Source organism: Lampetra fluviatilis, chromosome 7 (genome assembly GCF_964198595.1).
Source record: "Lampetra fluviatilis chromosome 7, kcLamFluv1.1, whole genome shotgun sequence".
Taxonomy (NCBI): Eukaryota; Metazoa; Chordata; class Hyperoartia; order Petromyzontiformes; family Petromyzontidae; genus Lampetra; species Lampetra fluviatilis.
Genome location: NC_136281.1, coordinates 12726530 through 12743020, shown reverse-complemented (window position 1 = coordinate 12743020; position 16491 = coordinate 12726530). Strand labels below are relative to the sequence as shown.

Here is a 16491-nt window from a genome sequence, read left to right as displayed (position 1 = left end):
AACATGGAACGTCAATTGGCAGGACTTGGTGAAAAGGTTAAACTCAGAATAATGTCATTGATTCAAATAGGGAAACGGAGCATCCCGCTCCCCATGAGCCTGGGGCTCGACTTATCAGTCAATTTCGAAGCATTTTGTTAAATCTGCAAATGCCCCACCACCACAACACCAGCTACGAATGTTACTTCTGACAGTTATTGTTGATCAATCTCGTTTCGAGTTAGGTTTGATTGATTTTAGGAGAGCCTATACTGCCCGCCTGCCTGCCTTGTCTGGACTTAAGCCCCAGGCACGAGTCCTCATCACCAGCTGTTGCCACTCAGCACACACATTTGGGTACCAACAATGCATGTAATGTCATTGGAATGCGGGCACATTGTCATCTTACTGTGTAAACACGCGCGTGCCTGTACACACACAAAACTGGCTTACACACATGCGCACACGAGTGCATTTGGTATGTCACGTACAACTTCGATGCTGTATCGTTCGTGACACGTGAGCTGCGTGTGTGTGTGTACGCGCACGGTGAGTTAAAACACAAATGCGTGAACACACGTGGCACGGAACGGATGCGAGCTCACATTTATTGATGCGCACACAAATGCGCGTAGGCGCACAACGTATGGACGGTTATTATATTAGGTTGGACAAAGACCCCCTTATATTCGTGGACTGCCGGTCTTCAGAGGTGCTCGTTAACAGCATGTCACAACAATCTATTAGGCATGAACACACGCACATATGCGCAAAAAAAATCGTAAAAAATTATATTACACTGGAGGTATGGACACAGACGTACATGCACGTATGGCTACACACATGAGTCAATTAGGTATGTCCGTTCATGCATGTATTATCACACATGTATTATCACATGTATTATCACACGTATTAAATAAATTAATCACACAGAGACGGGTATGAATGGACACAATAGAAGCATCCGCGCCGTGCATAGACCAATACATGTATGGGTACACACATGTACAGGGTCAATCAATGGACATCCATATCTATGAACACACGTATTGACACGCGTGCACGTGTGTGCATAGGGAGATTAGCGCACACTTTGATGGTATAATACAATAATTTACAGCCCTGTCAATCAACTGCTGGATGAAGGTCTCCGTTTCGATCGTGGAGATTGTTTGACTATACTTCACCATGCTGGTCAATGCGGGTTTGTGACGAACTGAGTGGGCCGGGTCAGATCTCGCTCGCCCTCGATGTTTAGCCGTGGCCGGTAATCGAACTCGGTTCACCTAGTTCGCAGTGCGCAAATCGCACGCAGCTCACCCTTACGCAGACACACACACACGCACGCAGACAGACAGACAGACGTCGCCTCACCGTCCGCAGAAACTGAATCTCATCCTCGCCGTCGCCCTCCGCGCCCATGGTCGTGACTTGTCAAGCCCTGCGGTGTTTGTGGTTGGGGTTGGGGGGGGGTCGCTGAGTGGAGACCGCCGCACGCCGCTCCGCTTAATCCGAGCACTGAGACTCGGGGCACGTGCGCGCGCGCGCCTGCATCTCGCTCGCTCGCGCGCGCGGCACCGGCGACACGCCCACTCTCAGACGAATCCTCCCCCCCCGCTTGCCCCGCCCACTTGTGCTTCAATGCCCCGCCCACTGAAACACACTCAAGCCCCCCATACTCTTCTTTCGGTGAAGTCACGTAGGTAAAAAAATGAAATTGATACAAAATATAAAAATAAAATCACGATGCAGCAAATCTGGCTGTGACGGTCCCACCTGATGACGGATACTTGTGTTGCCTCCGAAACGTCGTGATTTTATTTTTTATTATTTTATTTTTATTAATTTTAATTTCATTTTTTTTACCTACGTGACTTTACCGAAAGAACTAAGAGTATGAATCCTTACAGTCACGAAAGCTTCAAATCTAGAACACTCAAGCCCCGCCCACTGTAAAAACAAGCCGTGCCTCGAGCCACGCCTACTGAAATAAATCAAGCCTCGCTCACGAAAAGACAAGCTTCTCCCACTGCATCAAGCCCCGCCCACTACGAAACAAGCACCGCCCACCACAACACGAGTCTCCCCCCCGCCCACTGAAAAAAAACAAGCGCCGCCCATTGTGCATTAAGCCCCGCCTACTGCACAAATAAGCCCCGCCCACTGTACAATAAGCCCCGCCCACTGTACAATAAGCCCCGCCTATAGTGCATCAAGCCCCACCCACTAACAACTAAGCCCCGCCCACTACAATAAGTCCCGCCCATTGCACAATAAGCCCCGCCTACGGTGCATCAAGCCCCGCCCACTAACAACTAAGCCCCGCTCACTGTACAATAAGCCCCGCCCACTGTACAATAAGCCCCTCCCACTGCACAAATAAGCCCCGCCCACTAACAACCAAGCCCCGCCCACTGTGTCCTCCCTGGTCGGCAGGTCACGCCCACAACGAAGCGAGTCCCGTTCCGACTGCAACGCGAACCTCGCAGATGCGAAGCTTCGAACCAAAGACAACTTCCCCCCCCCCACACCGACCCCTGTGTCGCCTCTACAGACTGTCGGGGCTCGTTGCTGTCAACGAGTAGCGCCTACGAAGGCCGGTAACGGCACTCGAGGGTGTGGGGTGGCCAGCACCCACGCCCGGCCGCCTTTGTCCTCCCCCCCCCCCAGTGGCGATGTTTACACACCGCACCAGGTGCTCATTTGAGGCCGAGTCGACCTAGGGAGGCCCAGATACCGGTCACGTGCGTTGGCCGTGAGCGGGAATCTTAACTCGGGTCCGTCGGGTTCTTAGCGCAGTCCATAAATGACGTCACGCACCTGGGTGGGGGGCGGGTCAGATATTTGTCACGATCTGTAACGAGGGGGGGGGGGGGGTTGAGAAATGTGACGTCACATCAAAATGCGCAACTTTTAATAAATAAAGACAACACGTTCAACTTAATTAAATAGATTTTTAATAAATGTTTTCTCCTACAACATCAGAGTGCAGCGCCACATTAAATACGCACTACAATGACAATAGTTTAAAGCGATTTGAAGCATTTTTTGTTTTGGGGGGGGGGGCAGAGCTTTGTGACGTCATTTGAGGGGGGGGGGGGTCTGACTTTTTGTGACGCCGCGTGACGAGGGGAGGGGGGAGTCAAAAATCGTCAAAAATCGCGTGACGTCATTTATGGACGGCCCCATAGCATTGAGACATCCACGCCGCTGTCTCGGCATCGGTGCGGCAAGGCTGCCACGGCGAGCACCTTGCCGGCGACACAGATGCGTTGCTGCCTTGTGGTGGGACATTGCAGCAACAACCCTTCTTGTGTGAGGACGTCGTCTCGCACGGCGCATTCCCTGCCACCCCGTGTTCACAATGAGCACGCGTGTTCAGTAAGGGGCCATCCGTTAAGTCCGTACGCACGGAGGGGAGAGCGGGGGTTAACCCAAATGCGTAGCTTGCGCATGGGGGTCTACTGACAATGTGCGCATAGGAAACGGAGGGGGGGGGGTGTGAAGCCTCGACAATAATTTGTCTACAATGACCTTCAACTGAGTTAGATAGTCTGGCGGTGTGGACTATCTGTTTGCTTAAACACGTTAATATCATTAATCCTTGATCGTTTCTGCGTGGATTAAATATCGGCCGTTCTATAGGATTCGGGGGGGGGGGGGGGGTACAGGGAGGGGGGAGGGCTCAAGTTGTGACAGATTTTTGCGTACCTACTAAACGGATTATTTAAGCGAGACCACATCACTCCACTGCTGTACCGCATACAATCCCTACACTGGCTCGTCAATGCAATCATGGATCAGTTTGAAGATCACGCGGTCTTCAAGATTCGGCCTACCTCTCCATCCCTACTCCCCTCCACGCACTCTCCTATCTCTCCCCTCTCATCTCTACTCACCTCCACGCACTCTACTAACTCTCCCCTCTCATCCCTACTCACCTCCACGCACTCTCCTATCTCTCCCCTCTCATCTCACTCCATTCCCTCCACACACTCTCCTATCTCTCTCCTCTCATCTGAGTCCCAGAGGTGGGACAAAGTCATTGTTATGCAAGTCACAAGTAAGTCTCAAGTCTTTGCTCTCGAGTCCCGAGTCAAGTCGAGTCAAAGATGAGGCAAGTCCAAGTCGAGTCTGAAGTCATCAAAATCATGACTCGAGTCTGACTCGAGTCCAAGTCGCATGACTCGAGTCCACACCTCTGCTCATCTCTACTCACCACCACGCACTCTCCTACCTATCCCCTCTCATCTCACTCAACTCCCCTCCATGCACATTCCGCTTCAGCGGTGCCACGGCTTTGTAAGAAGCCGCCAATCAACATGGGCTGAGTGGGGCCATCGCTCCTTCTCCTCTGATGCCCTCTGGGTCTGAAATTACCGTCCCTTCAGTGAACCGTGCTGTCGACTCCCCTGGCCGTGTTCACGCCCAGTCTCAAGACTCGTTTTGTGTGTAACTACGTCATGGCCACTGCTTTTTGGAGCGTCTTACAATGATCTCGTGCTGTCTAAATCCACTTGGGTCCTTCGCCTGTTAAGCTAAGAAGGCGGCTTTGTGTCCTGTTCCCTTGAGCTCCACGCAGAGATCGCCTCGGGGCCGTCCATAACTGACGTCACGCGATTTTGGACGATTGTTGACCCCCCCCTTCGTCACACGGCGTCACAAAAAGTCAGACCCCCCCTCAAATATGACGTCACAAAGCTCTGCCCCCCCCGCCCCAAAAAAAGAAAAACATGCTTCAAATCGCTTTAAACTATTGTCATTGTAGTGCGTATTTAATGTGGCGCTGCACTCTGATGTTGTAGGAGAAAACATTTAATAAAAAGTATTTAATTAAGTAGAATGTGTTGTCCATATTTATTAAAAATTGCGCATTTTGATGTGACGTCACATTTCTAACCCCCCCCCCCCCCCCCCCTTTGTCACACATGGTCACAAATGTCTGACCCCCCCCCCCCCAGGTGCGTGACGTCATTTATGGACGGCCCCCTATTTAGTTTTTCCTACTTCACGTCGTCTCCAGCCCAAATCTCTCCCAACTCAACTCCTATCATGACTCTACAATCGCTGAAGGAAAATGTCGGGCTGCCCATGACGACTACGTCAGAAATGCAACATAGGTCGGAACACGAATGACTGTATATATAAAAAAAACTACTGACTTACAGCAGTAACTAGTGGCCTATGAGGGCTTAAATAAGCTACAGCCGTTTAGGCAATGTCCGCTTCCCGCTGAAATGTATTAAATAAGGAATCAGCCAATCATGCCCAACGCAGGAACCTCCTGAATGAGAGTCTTGAGGCTCAGTAAGGCGTGCTTTCCTGGGTAAATGGAATGATTGTAAATCTAATTCGTGGCATTTCGGAGTTGTTTTTTCACCCGACCACTAAAACCTTTTAAATGCTGTTTGCACGACACAGTGATCGTTCATTTTAAAATTCAAGTCTGCCTGCTCAGTGAACTCACAGTGACTTAATTGGCTTAATTGGATTTAATCAGAATTGACAAGACACCAACTCGCTCGGGCACAATAAATGAGTCTAAACAAATGATATTGCGCCACCTAGAGGAGGTAATAGCCGTGCAGAGTCAAAAGTAGGAAGCCATGGACGATCAACAACATTCTACTAAAGCAACGGGGATACATTACGAATACATTTCATATTTTCGGAGTGTTCTAAATGTAAGTCTTGATTTTCGACTTTTTTTTCGAAAAATCGGAATGATCCTAAAATCTCAGGAACATCCCTAGATCAACATTATCAACATTAATAAAACAATCATAAGTGTCATCAAATATTAAAACAAGCGCATGACATACCATTAACGTTGATGCCATCATTGACCACGCCACAATGACCTCTTGACCTTGGCATACTTTCGGTAGTTCCCATGAAATTACCGCGCACTTTTTGAGCGAATTTAACTGATTATTGCTTGTGAACTGATCCATTGGCAATAAAAATAACATTATTATTGAACAACATGGAACTCTTTGAACATTTACCCCTAAATACTGAAATGAAACAATTGTGATTGCCTCGCTTCCAATAACAGTAATACATCATCTTTATTTTTTCGCCGCCATTCACAGCTACAGCCAATTAAATCAAAACAACCCGAGGACAATAACTACACCGTGACATCTAAAGTGGTAAATTATATAGGTAGGAACAACAGTTGCACACTGCCCACCAGGGATTATTTGTCTGTCGTGCATATCCCCTCCCAAACATGTACGCTCCCGGATTGGTTGAAGTGCGTCACGTGACCGCGAGCTTTCTGTCGTGCACGAATGCGCTGTCCAACCAAGTTCCTACCTGCCCACTCCGAAGGAACGTGTTATACATGAATGGCATCACTTTCTAGATCTTCAAGTTATGAGCATCTGCAGTAACACTTCAATTATTCAATACACTAGAAATAACACCGCAAAGGGATGGACTATATATCTTTTAATTGTCGCCACTTACTCTTTCCCACAGTCTGATCATATAAATATCGGACTGTAGAGGTGATGTGGGGTTAAGTGGAGGTCAAACATTGACCTTAATAATAATGCAAATTATAACGCGCGCAAATTTGCGGATGTAACGGCCGCAACTCAGAGGCGCGGAGCCAAGCTCAGAGTCGCTCAAAAGCATGGTTATAGAGGTGAGTTTTTACGTCTCTTTTGAAGGAGGCGATTGAGGTGATGCTGCGAATGTGCAGAGGAATTGCGTTCCAGACTGTTGGGGCTGCCACCGAGAAGCGGCGCATAGACATAACCATCCTGGATCTTGGTATCAAGAGGAGGTCGTAAGTCACGCTGCGCAAGCATCTGCCGTGTGCTGAGCTGCGAGTTGTCAATAATGAAGAAGGTACGGCGGGCAGGCAGATGTGAAGGCATTGTGGCAGAGGCAGGCGATCTTGTATATGACCCTACTGGCGATGAGTAGCCAGTTGAGGGCACGAAGACAGGTAAGTGCCCTGGGCTCATTCAGCTGTTCTCCTGTGCTGCTTGCAGCCACACTGTCTCAGTCACTATAAATCTGGCTAAACTCGCTGATAGAGTATTTGTTATTCTTGCGTGATATTGTTCTTTATTAAAATCACGAGAGAAAACGTTCAATGGTATTGCTTTTCATATTTTTCAATTTAGTTAATGGCATGATAGCACAATGCAAATAATACATTTGGAACTCTCATTGAGAAGGGCACTGATTCTCAAATCGGGAATTTGGTCAAATTAATCTTCTTGGTTCTTTCGGTAAAGTCACGTAGAAGTGAAATAATAAAATAACAGGTCTGTCGGGAAGACAGCGTCTGAATTCAGACGCTGTCTTCCCGACAGACCTGTTCTTCACCTGAGGACGGCTGCTTGCGTTGTGGCCGAAACGTCGTGAGAATTATTTTATTATGTTTTATTTTTATTATTTTATTATTTCCCTTATACGTGACTTTACCGAAAGAACCAAGAAGATGAATCCCTGCAGTCACGAAAGCTTTAAATCGAAAAATGGTCAAATTAAGTTCAAACCCCAATGTAATCATTGTTTTTCTTGTGCAATCATATTCAAACTGAGCTGAAACTATTAACTCGCTACATTTGAGAACCTGGTTTAATCATAGGCAGATCTCAGCAATACCGGCTCAGGCCTCTGGTATATAAGCCACCTGGCCACCTCAATGCATTGGCTCCACATGCCTATTCCACCAAACTGTTTGTAATAATTGAAAAATAATACTTGCTGAAACTTTTACGTGTAGAATAAATAATTAAAACACGTAATTTACAGTTTTAGCAATCCACTGCTGTAATGAAGGCTTCCCCATGCCACATGAGTCATGGGGGGTTGGTTGACCATACTTCACCCCAAGGCCATAGCCATGGAGTCAACATTGGGGGGGACCAAATCTTCCAGGGTGTCTGGGGTTCCCAACCTAGAAAAAAAATCAAAATTTGAAAACTCACTTCCTGCCTAAATTATTGAAAAATTCACTAACACATGGGTGGACTTTTTATTTATTTTGTACAATTATGTCTAATAGTGTATTGTATTACATTGCTCTGTTTAAACTTTTTTTTACCATTTCTTGTTCCATTGTATGTAATGGCAGAGATTAGGGATTCATAAAGTACAACCATAACCACAATCATATAAACAGAAATCTATGCATTGATTTATATGAATACAAGTCCAGATATTGTGGCCAAGGTTTAGCAAATTGTTGTTTTTATTTACATAGCATAGAACATTTTTTATAGCAATATATTGGGGGGGGGGGGACATTTTGAGCATATTTGAATATTGGGGGGGATGTGTCGTATCCCCCCAATATGGATATAAAAATGTGTCCCCCCCGATATATATTATAATTACGGCCTTGTTTCACCCAACTGGTCAGTGCGAGTTGAAGGCTGAGGGGTGGCCTCGACCGGTTTAGATATCCTTCGCCACTGATCTTAACCATGGCCGAGAATTAAACACAATTCTAGATTTGAAGCTTTCGTGACTGCAAGGATTCATATTCTTAGGTTTTTTTCGGTAGTCACGTAGATGAAAATTAATAAAAGTAAAATAAAAATAAAATTAAAATCACGTTTCGGAGGCAACACAAGCTTCCGTCTTCAGGTGGAACCGTCACAGCACGATAGCTGTATCAAATAAGACGGTTCCACCTGAAGATGGAAGCTTGTGTTGCCTCCGAAACGTCGTGATTTTTATTTATTTTTATTTTATTAATTTTTATTTTTTATCTACGTGACTTTACCGAATAAAACACAAGTTGCCAGGTTCAAAGTGTGGTGCCCTAACCACATTTATATATATTCTACATGTATTGTGTATTATTTGTATTTATAATCTTAAAATGTGATTGTAATTCCCATATTTCCAAATGTAGACGTTTATTTGAAGCACTTTTCCAGAAATGAATTCCTGTTCACCACCTTGAGAGAGATGTTCAATCATGGCTAAGCTGGATTAATATTATACAGTGGGCATCGTAAGTCACCCGCATGAGATATTGATACAACAATAGTACTTTGTGTGTTATACCTTTAAATGAATAACCACGTAAGAGCTCTTGCAAATCAGTATATTGCCCTACGTTAGAGAACCACCTGCAGAAAGTGATATCACAAAACAAACAATCTCAATCATTTTTCCGGAAAACCCTGAGTGTGAATAGCATTTTTCAAGGGCGAGGGTGGTCCTGCAATGAGAAGTGTGACCCATACCGTTAATGAGTGACTTACACGAGGAAATCAGAGTACCCGGATACATCCCATGGATATAAAGGTATACTACTCAACGCTATGCACAGATATATTGTCCAGAGGACAAACCCTTTTTGTGGACTGCACCGATTGCTGTTTTGCAGTCTCATGGCACCTCGGGGGGCCCTCAGAATCAAACGCCTCCAACACCAGGTATGCACTGGTGGTCACGCATTCAAACATTAAGCAGGCTGAACCCCTCTTAGATTGCAGGATCTGATGAGATGAGGTGCATTTATGGAGATTTGGTCGAAGCTAAATTACATCATACCTACTCTCGGGACTTTCGCATGCACCCTGCTGCGGAGATGCTCGTCGCATGGCAGTCATTCTCAAGGGTATACATTTTTTACCAAAGTGAAAAAAATCTAATTGAATAAAAATGGTATTTTTTTGTGTGCATTAGTGACCCCGCTGAGACCATCACTGAAGAAGCCAGATTGATCGAGGAGAGCTGCTCAGATTAGAACCCATGATTTCTGGTGGTGGATGAATACTCTGACCCACCCAGCTAGCTCCAACACATGTTTTTTTGTAAATATATAAATGAGCAATGACAACAACAAACAAACGGTGCAATCAGAGTGGCAGTAAATGTAAAACACTAATAATCCTTTATTGTTCTAAATACTTGCAAGCAGCTATAATTACAGAACGTATAACCAAAAACTGCATCACGTTTTCTCCGTGTTCCCAAGTGACACATCCTACTGCCCTCATTGCAGTCCACGTGTGCTGTCTCACAAAATACAAATACGGGGATAAAGCGTATTTTCAGGGTGGACTCATCCATTCTTCCCTTAATAACCCCACAGTGTATGTGAAATAATAGCCATTTTTTTTTATGAATTTCGATAAAGAAACGCAATTGACATGTTTCTATAACCTCAAAAAAGAAATTCCATAAATAGCATACATTTATTGGTTTAAAATGATAAAGGGCTCTGTGCTTCTTATACGTATGTGAAAGCACATTTTAGTTGGAGTAACACAGATCAATCAGGGCGAGGCTCCTGTGCAGGCACTCACAACTGTGTACAGCGTTAATGTATGGCTTCGAACGCCAGTAAACGTCACAAATGAATGCACGTTTCGCAAAAAAGGCTATGAGAAAACAGCTTGCAAATTGGGTATCTCACTCCACTTGCAAATGATGTTTTACTGCCCTGCTCTGCAATTTTCAGAGTCAAAGTGGTATCCCATGCGATGTTGAACATCCTCCTGACAATCATTTGGCTCAGTAGCCTGCCTCAATCGTAAATCTCAACCTTCATTTAACAATATGGCAGCCCATTGAAATCTGTAATTTATTTAGCAAAGTAGTCCGTTGGTACGGTTTTTTGTTGTAAATAGTTAATCGTCATTTTTATTCGGACATTTAGGAATCACTTTCCGTCTTCTTTGTATTGTGGATTCGGATAATTGTGAAATTTGGAGCCTAAAGCACAAATGGCTTACAGCAAATGGGTTGTGAGGGTGGCCAGGAGAGGCAATACAGCAAATTCACTCTTCAATCTATCTGCACGGAGCATCGGATGTGACTCCCTCGTATGCGTGGATTTTCTCCAGGAACGTTGTTGTCCTCTCACAAGCCAATGACTGAAATACATCTTAAACCTCTACGGTTTTCCTGGGTAAATAACGGATATTTTCATGATTATGACACATAATAAAGCACAATCAATTAAATTATTTGTGAAATGTCATAAATGTATCTATTCACGACTGACAAAAAGTCGACATATCATACTATGGCCATCGGTATAACCAAAGTCCAAGAACATCGGTAATTAGAGATAGCACTTTAGAACCAACCCTACAAAACCGCAGACCTAATTAACTATGCTCGCTGCCTCCTCTGCAAATAACTCAGAGGGCCCATTCAGTATCTCCTACTGAGGGCCCCACATATAGCTGAGATCAGCACTGCCTCTACCATTGTACAATAGATGCTTTGGTCCGTGTCCTTACCAACAAATTTAAATTGCGTTCAATTAAATCAACGTTAAATCCCCCAGCTGCTGCTCAGGCACTGCAGTCATTGTACCTCGTCAAATGAAAAAAAAAACAGGTTTATGAGGGCCCTGAGCATGGACAACTGACATTCCACTGTAACCAATCATTTACATGATGCTGTTACAAAGACGTGGCCGGGTTAGAGCAATCAACTAAATTGGAAGGTTGAGGTTAACTCCGCATCACTTGTCAACTAAGCCTGCCGATCATGCTTCCAAGATCAATCAAATTTGCACTGCTTTGTGAGAAATTTACAGTGGTTGTCTAATTGAGAAAATGGCCATGGCCATGAGTAAAGTGTCTTAGGGTCAGCAGCAGAGATGAGAACAGCTGCATATTTGAGCATAGAGACACTTTAACTATGTCCATTAATAAATTCCAGTGCTACTTGAAGCCAGGACTAATACAGTATTAACCTTATCATTAAAAATTATTTGGTACACGTGCATTTTTTCTAAATCTTTGCTCAAAGCTTAGACGTAGAATTTGTGAGCATTTTTTGTTGTATCAACCTTGCATGTGTGGTTGTTCTTTCAAGCAATACTATTTCATATTTGTGTAAAAGTATCTAAATGACCAAAGTTACCAAACAGGATTATCCTAAACAATAATATTTTGCCTCGCAATATATGTCGGTGTATTATTTGTTATCATTTGTTCAACTATATAAGATTGGTCTTTTTTAAAGGGTATTTACCATTACTTATGCCATTTGTCAGTTTTGACAACATACTACAAAAACGCAATTTTGGGGTCAATGTAGTATTACGTTTATTTTAAGAGATTGATCTAAGTGCATAATAACATGTGGCTGTATTAAGTTGAACGAGAGCAATGTCTCAAAAGTATTCAGATAAATCTACAATAAAATGTATTAATATTAATGTTAAGCTACAGGGAGTAAAGCCTGCTATGCCTTGCACTGATATTTAATGAAGATGGAAATCTCTGAAATACATTTTAAAACATGAAATGCAAAGAAGAGCCCAAACGAACGTGTTAAATATTATCTGTTAAAACTTGGCACTGAGGCACAGCCAATCGAGGTTAACATAATGCCAATAAGATTAACCTTAATAATATAAATTATTTGGCGATGCTTCTGTGTTGGCAGTGGTGCAAAATTAACCAAAACACTCAACACATTCGTCAATAACACCACCGTAAAAGAGAAATTACTGTATAATAGATGACGTTTCAGACAATGGATCTTCTTCATAGCACATACAATCATAAACTGTAATGATATCATCATTAAAGAGCTCAAATTACCAAGTAAGATATTTTGGCAAAATGAGTTAAAAGGTCAGACAGGGTGAAATCAACAGCATTGCGAGGAGTCTAGTTGACCTTCTTCAATTAAACTATTTTAGGTGCACAGCAAAATGGCACGGTTACACTGACTGACAATGAAAATATATTATCGAGGACAACCGGAGGTGAATAGATAGGGAGGCAGAGAAAGATAATGTTCTTCTTCAAAATGATGATCTGTAAAATGTATACGTCGTTGCTTCTGGGGGGCGCGTTGGTTGTTGAGTTACAGGGAAAGCAGGGGGCTCAAGGGAAAAAGGCATAATCAAAATTTAGTGACGACGTCATGCTTAGATATTGAACACTTCTCCAATGACAGTGTGTGGGAATGAATTGCGTTTTTTTTTATTAATATAGAGGATTGCTTTTCTGTCAAAGAACTCAATATAGCAATTTGAAAAATACGTGTGTGTGTGTACACATTAGACTGTATTCGTATTCGGTATATGTCATTTTGACAGAGTGAAGGTTTGTTGGTTCAAATCCCAGTTGGAGGTTGACTGTTAATCATTCCAATTAGGATGTTTAAAATATGTACCACTTCGTGAGAAGTATCAATCTTTTGAGGAAACCCCTGCTTTAAAAATGCGGAATGTACACTCCTAGCCCAGTACCACGGTGGAAATGAATGCTACCTCATTGATTGTTTGAGCAGGGAGTATTTTTTTTCACAACACAGAAATATATATTCCAAAAATGGTGCTTCACATCCATTAAAATAGAAGCAAACACCTCCACCCCGTATTGGTGATGGATTCGTGGTGCATTGGGTAGCGAACCGTGCTATGAACCTGGCAACCCGAGGTCAATTCCTGGGCACAATTTGTCAGCTGTCAATTACATTCCTGATTTCAACTATTGATATGAACCGAATACAATTAATTTCATAATGAATGATGAAAAAACTCTGCACGTGACATACGATGACAGAGAGGGGGGGAAAATCCCACCACATTTTGTGATATCTTATAGATAATCGAATGGTTTATTATTGTGATGGATCACATCTTACGTGCTCATGCACGTGTGTCATGGTAGGGAGATCGACTGAGATCAACATTTTCAATGTGGCCGAGAAAACTATAATCTTAAATTAAAGTTAACAAAAGAAAAGCTTTCCATTAGGAGGCAATTATCATTAAACAAATCTAACAAAGGCAAAAACTGATTTAAATCAACAAAATTACCAATCTTGACTTAAAGCTTTCGTGACTGCAGGAATTTATATTCTTCTTATTTTTATTATTTTCTCTATCTACGTGGCTTTACCGAAAGACCCAAAGAAAATTAATTAGCAATGTAACGCTGCGACTGTCGATTTAAAACTGGTTGTTAAATTAAGACATCCCAGTTTTATCACGGCTCTTGTGTACAGCGCCATCTCCAATGATAAGCCGGTCAATCTCCCTACTTGTTATATGATCGGCCCATGAAACATGAGCCGATCATATAACACATGTTGTAGTGCTTGGACGTGTGCATGTATATTACGTCCAATCCAGCAACTTATATCTTGTTTTGCCATCACGGTATATATTTTGAAAACATTATTTCCTGTGCAGGCACTTAAATCAAAGTATCTATACATACTCTTTGGTTCTTTCGGTAAAGTCACGTAGGTAGAAAATATTTATTTTATTTTATTTATCTATACATGTGTACTATGGGAAGCTGATGGGGCGAAACAGGAAAACAAATGACAGGAGAGGAGCACAAATTACTGTCAATGTCACGGGATGGGACAGAATAAAAAAAATCATTCCAGCGTGACGAATGGCTCATATTCTTAGGTTTTTTCGGTAAAGTCACGTAGGTAAAAAAAAATAAATTAATAAAAGTAAAATAAAAATAAAATAAAAATCACGTTTCGGAGGCAACACAAGCTTCCGTCTTCAGGTGGAACCGTCACAGCACGATAGCTGTATCAAGTGTTGCCTCCGAAACGTCGTGATTTTTATTTTATTTTACTTTTATTAATTACAATTTTTTACCTACGTGACTTTACCGAAAAAAACTAAGAATAGGAAAGCTTCAAATCCAGCGTGACGGATGGCTGAGTTGCCCGAAGAGGGCAGCAGCTTGTCAGGGTGCCCTCTGCTGGTCGGGTGCAGTTATTGGCAGTAGGTGCCAGGCAGTCACTCAGCCTGAGACCGAGTGGGGAGATGGCGCGCCAAAACCTGATTGGCACTTTAAGCAGAGGACACTTTTGGTTCACCCCTTCGCAACACAAATATTCTTCGAGTCGTACAGCAAGGAGGAGCACGAGTAAGATGATTATGTGATGTACGGGATGGAGTTATGTTGAGACTCGCCCTTAATCGTTCTCATAAACACAAGCGCCTATGGTGAAGAGGTGCCTCAAGCATGGCTGCAGGACTTTCACAACTGATAAAGAAATTGACCTTTGCAGGTCTTCTAGTGATGCCATCCTCCCATACGCTGCTCATCCGGGCTCTTGACCGTACCTTTCTAAATCAAATGTTTACAATTGTCATTCTTTTCGAGTGTGCTTTAACATTCTAAAATGCTACCGTTTTATGTTCTACTTGTGTATTTTTCTATCGGCTCGATTGTCTTCTCGGCTGATGCAACTCCCAGTGTCACATGGTGAGGGACCTTATCTGTCATCTTGTTTTCACCGGGCCAACCGAGGCAGACCGAACCCCGGTGAAGCAAGGGAATGTTGGCCTCAGTGTCTGCATCGCCACGCTCTTCTGAGCCTCCAATTTATACTGGTAGGAACCTCCTGGTTCCACTAGCCCACAGGGGATTATTGTGCCCGTTCGTCCGTCGTGCAGGGAGGGGCTGGGTGGGGAGGGAGGGGCTGGGTGGGGAGGGGCTGGTCACCCCGTGGTGCCCTTATAAAACTCAACGTTTAACCTACTCACGCCGGCTTGTGCCCGCCCTCACAGTCGGCCATATTTGCGGAATACACCACGCCGCCGTTGACCCTGGCCATTGACCGAGCAACCCAACGTTCCTACCAGCTCCCTCCGCAGGAGGAATGTGTTAGAATAGCGTGGTAAGGGGCCGTCCATAAATGACGTCACGCGATTTTGGACGATTTTTGACCCCCCCTCGTCACACGGCGTCACAAAAAGTCAGACCCCCCCTCAAATATGACGTCACAAAACTCTGCCCCCCCCCCCCCAAACCATATTTTGATTTTGAAAATAAAACATGCTTCAAATCGCTTTAAACTATTGTCATTGTAGTGCGTATTTAATGTGGCGCTGCACTCTGATGCTGTAGGAGAAAACATTTATTTAAAAGTCTATTTAATTAAGGAGAACGTGTTGTCTATATTTATTTAAAGTCGCGCATTTTGATGCGACATCACATTTCTCAAACCCCTTCCCCCATCATCACACATCGTCACAAATGTCTGACCCCCCCCCCCTAGGTGCGTGACGTCATTTATGGACGGCCTCACGTCGTACGTTGAACTTCTTTCGCACCGTACGTAGCCAACCGTGCTAATCGGAGGTGCGGGGAGAGGACAACAAACCAAACACAAAAAGCAGTTCGGCTCCACCGTGAGTCTCCGTTCCCTGCAGCCACGCGGGACGCTGAATATGGCTATGGCTGCAGAGTTTGGTAGTACAGGTTGTTAACGTCGTTTATTGTGAAAATTCGGTCACAGTTCCTATGACCTGTACTGTTTCATTGCTTTCATGGCTTTATTTTGGTGATTTTCGAAAAGTTTTTTGGTTTGGCCATGTTTGTTGTAGTACAGAGTTAGACTGATGGCCTTAATCTAAGTTGTCTTGTGGTTGTTGCTGTTTGACTTGCATCCCACTGGGATTTTTGCACACAGTGTTGGTGTACGGTGCTTTTTCTGCAATATTTTGCTGTCTTTTCTTGGATTTTCTGTTTGCACATAGTCACTTTAAGATGTTTTCTTGTTCATGTTTTT

The 16491-nt window shown here is 43.8% G+C and overlaps 1 protein-coding gene across 10 annotated transcripts in view; it reads right to left on the bottom strand.

Annotated features, from left to right (window-relative positions):
• Positions 1-1545, bottom strand: part of LOC144933589 (ryanodine receptor 2-like) — a 318383-nt gene extending 316838 nt beyond the window's left edge. For all 10 annotated transcript variants that reach the window (XM_078858546.1, XM_078858550.1, XM_078858549.1 and 7 more), the window contains exon 1: positions 1357-1545. In XM_078858546.1, the coding sequence (XP_078714672.1) occupies positions 1357-1404 (48 nt within the window). In that variant the 5' untranslated portion in view covers positions 1405-1545. The remainder of the gene's footprint in view (positions 1-1356) is intronic.
• Positions 1546-16491: the final 14946 nt, after the last annotated feature.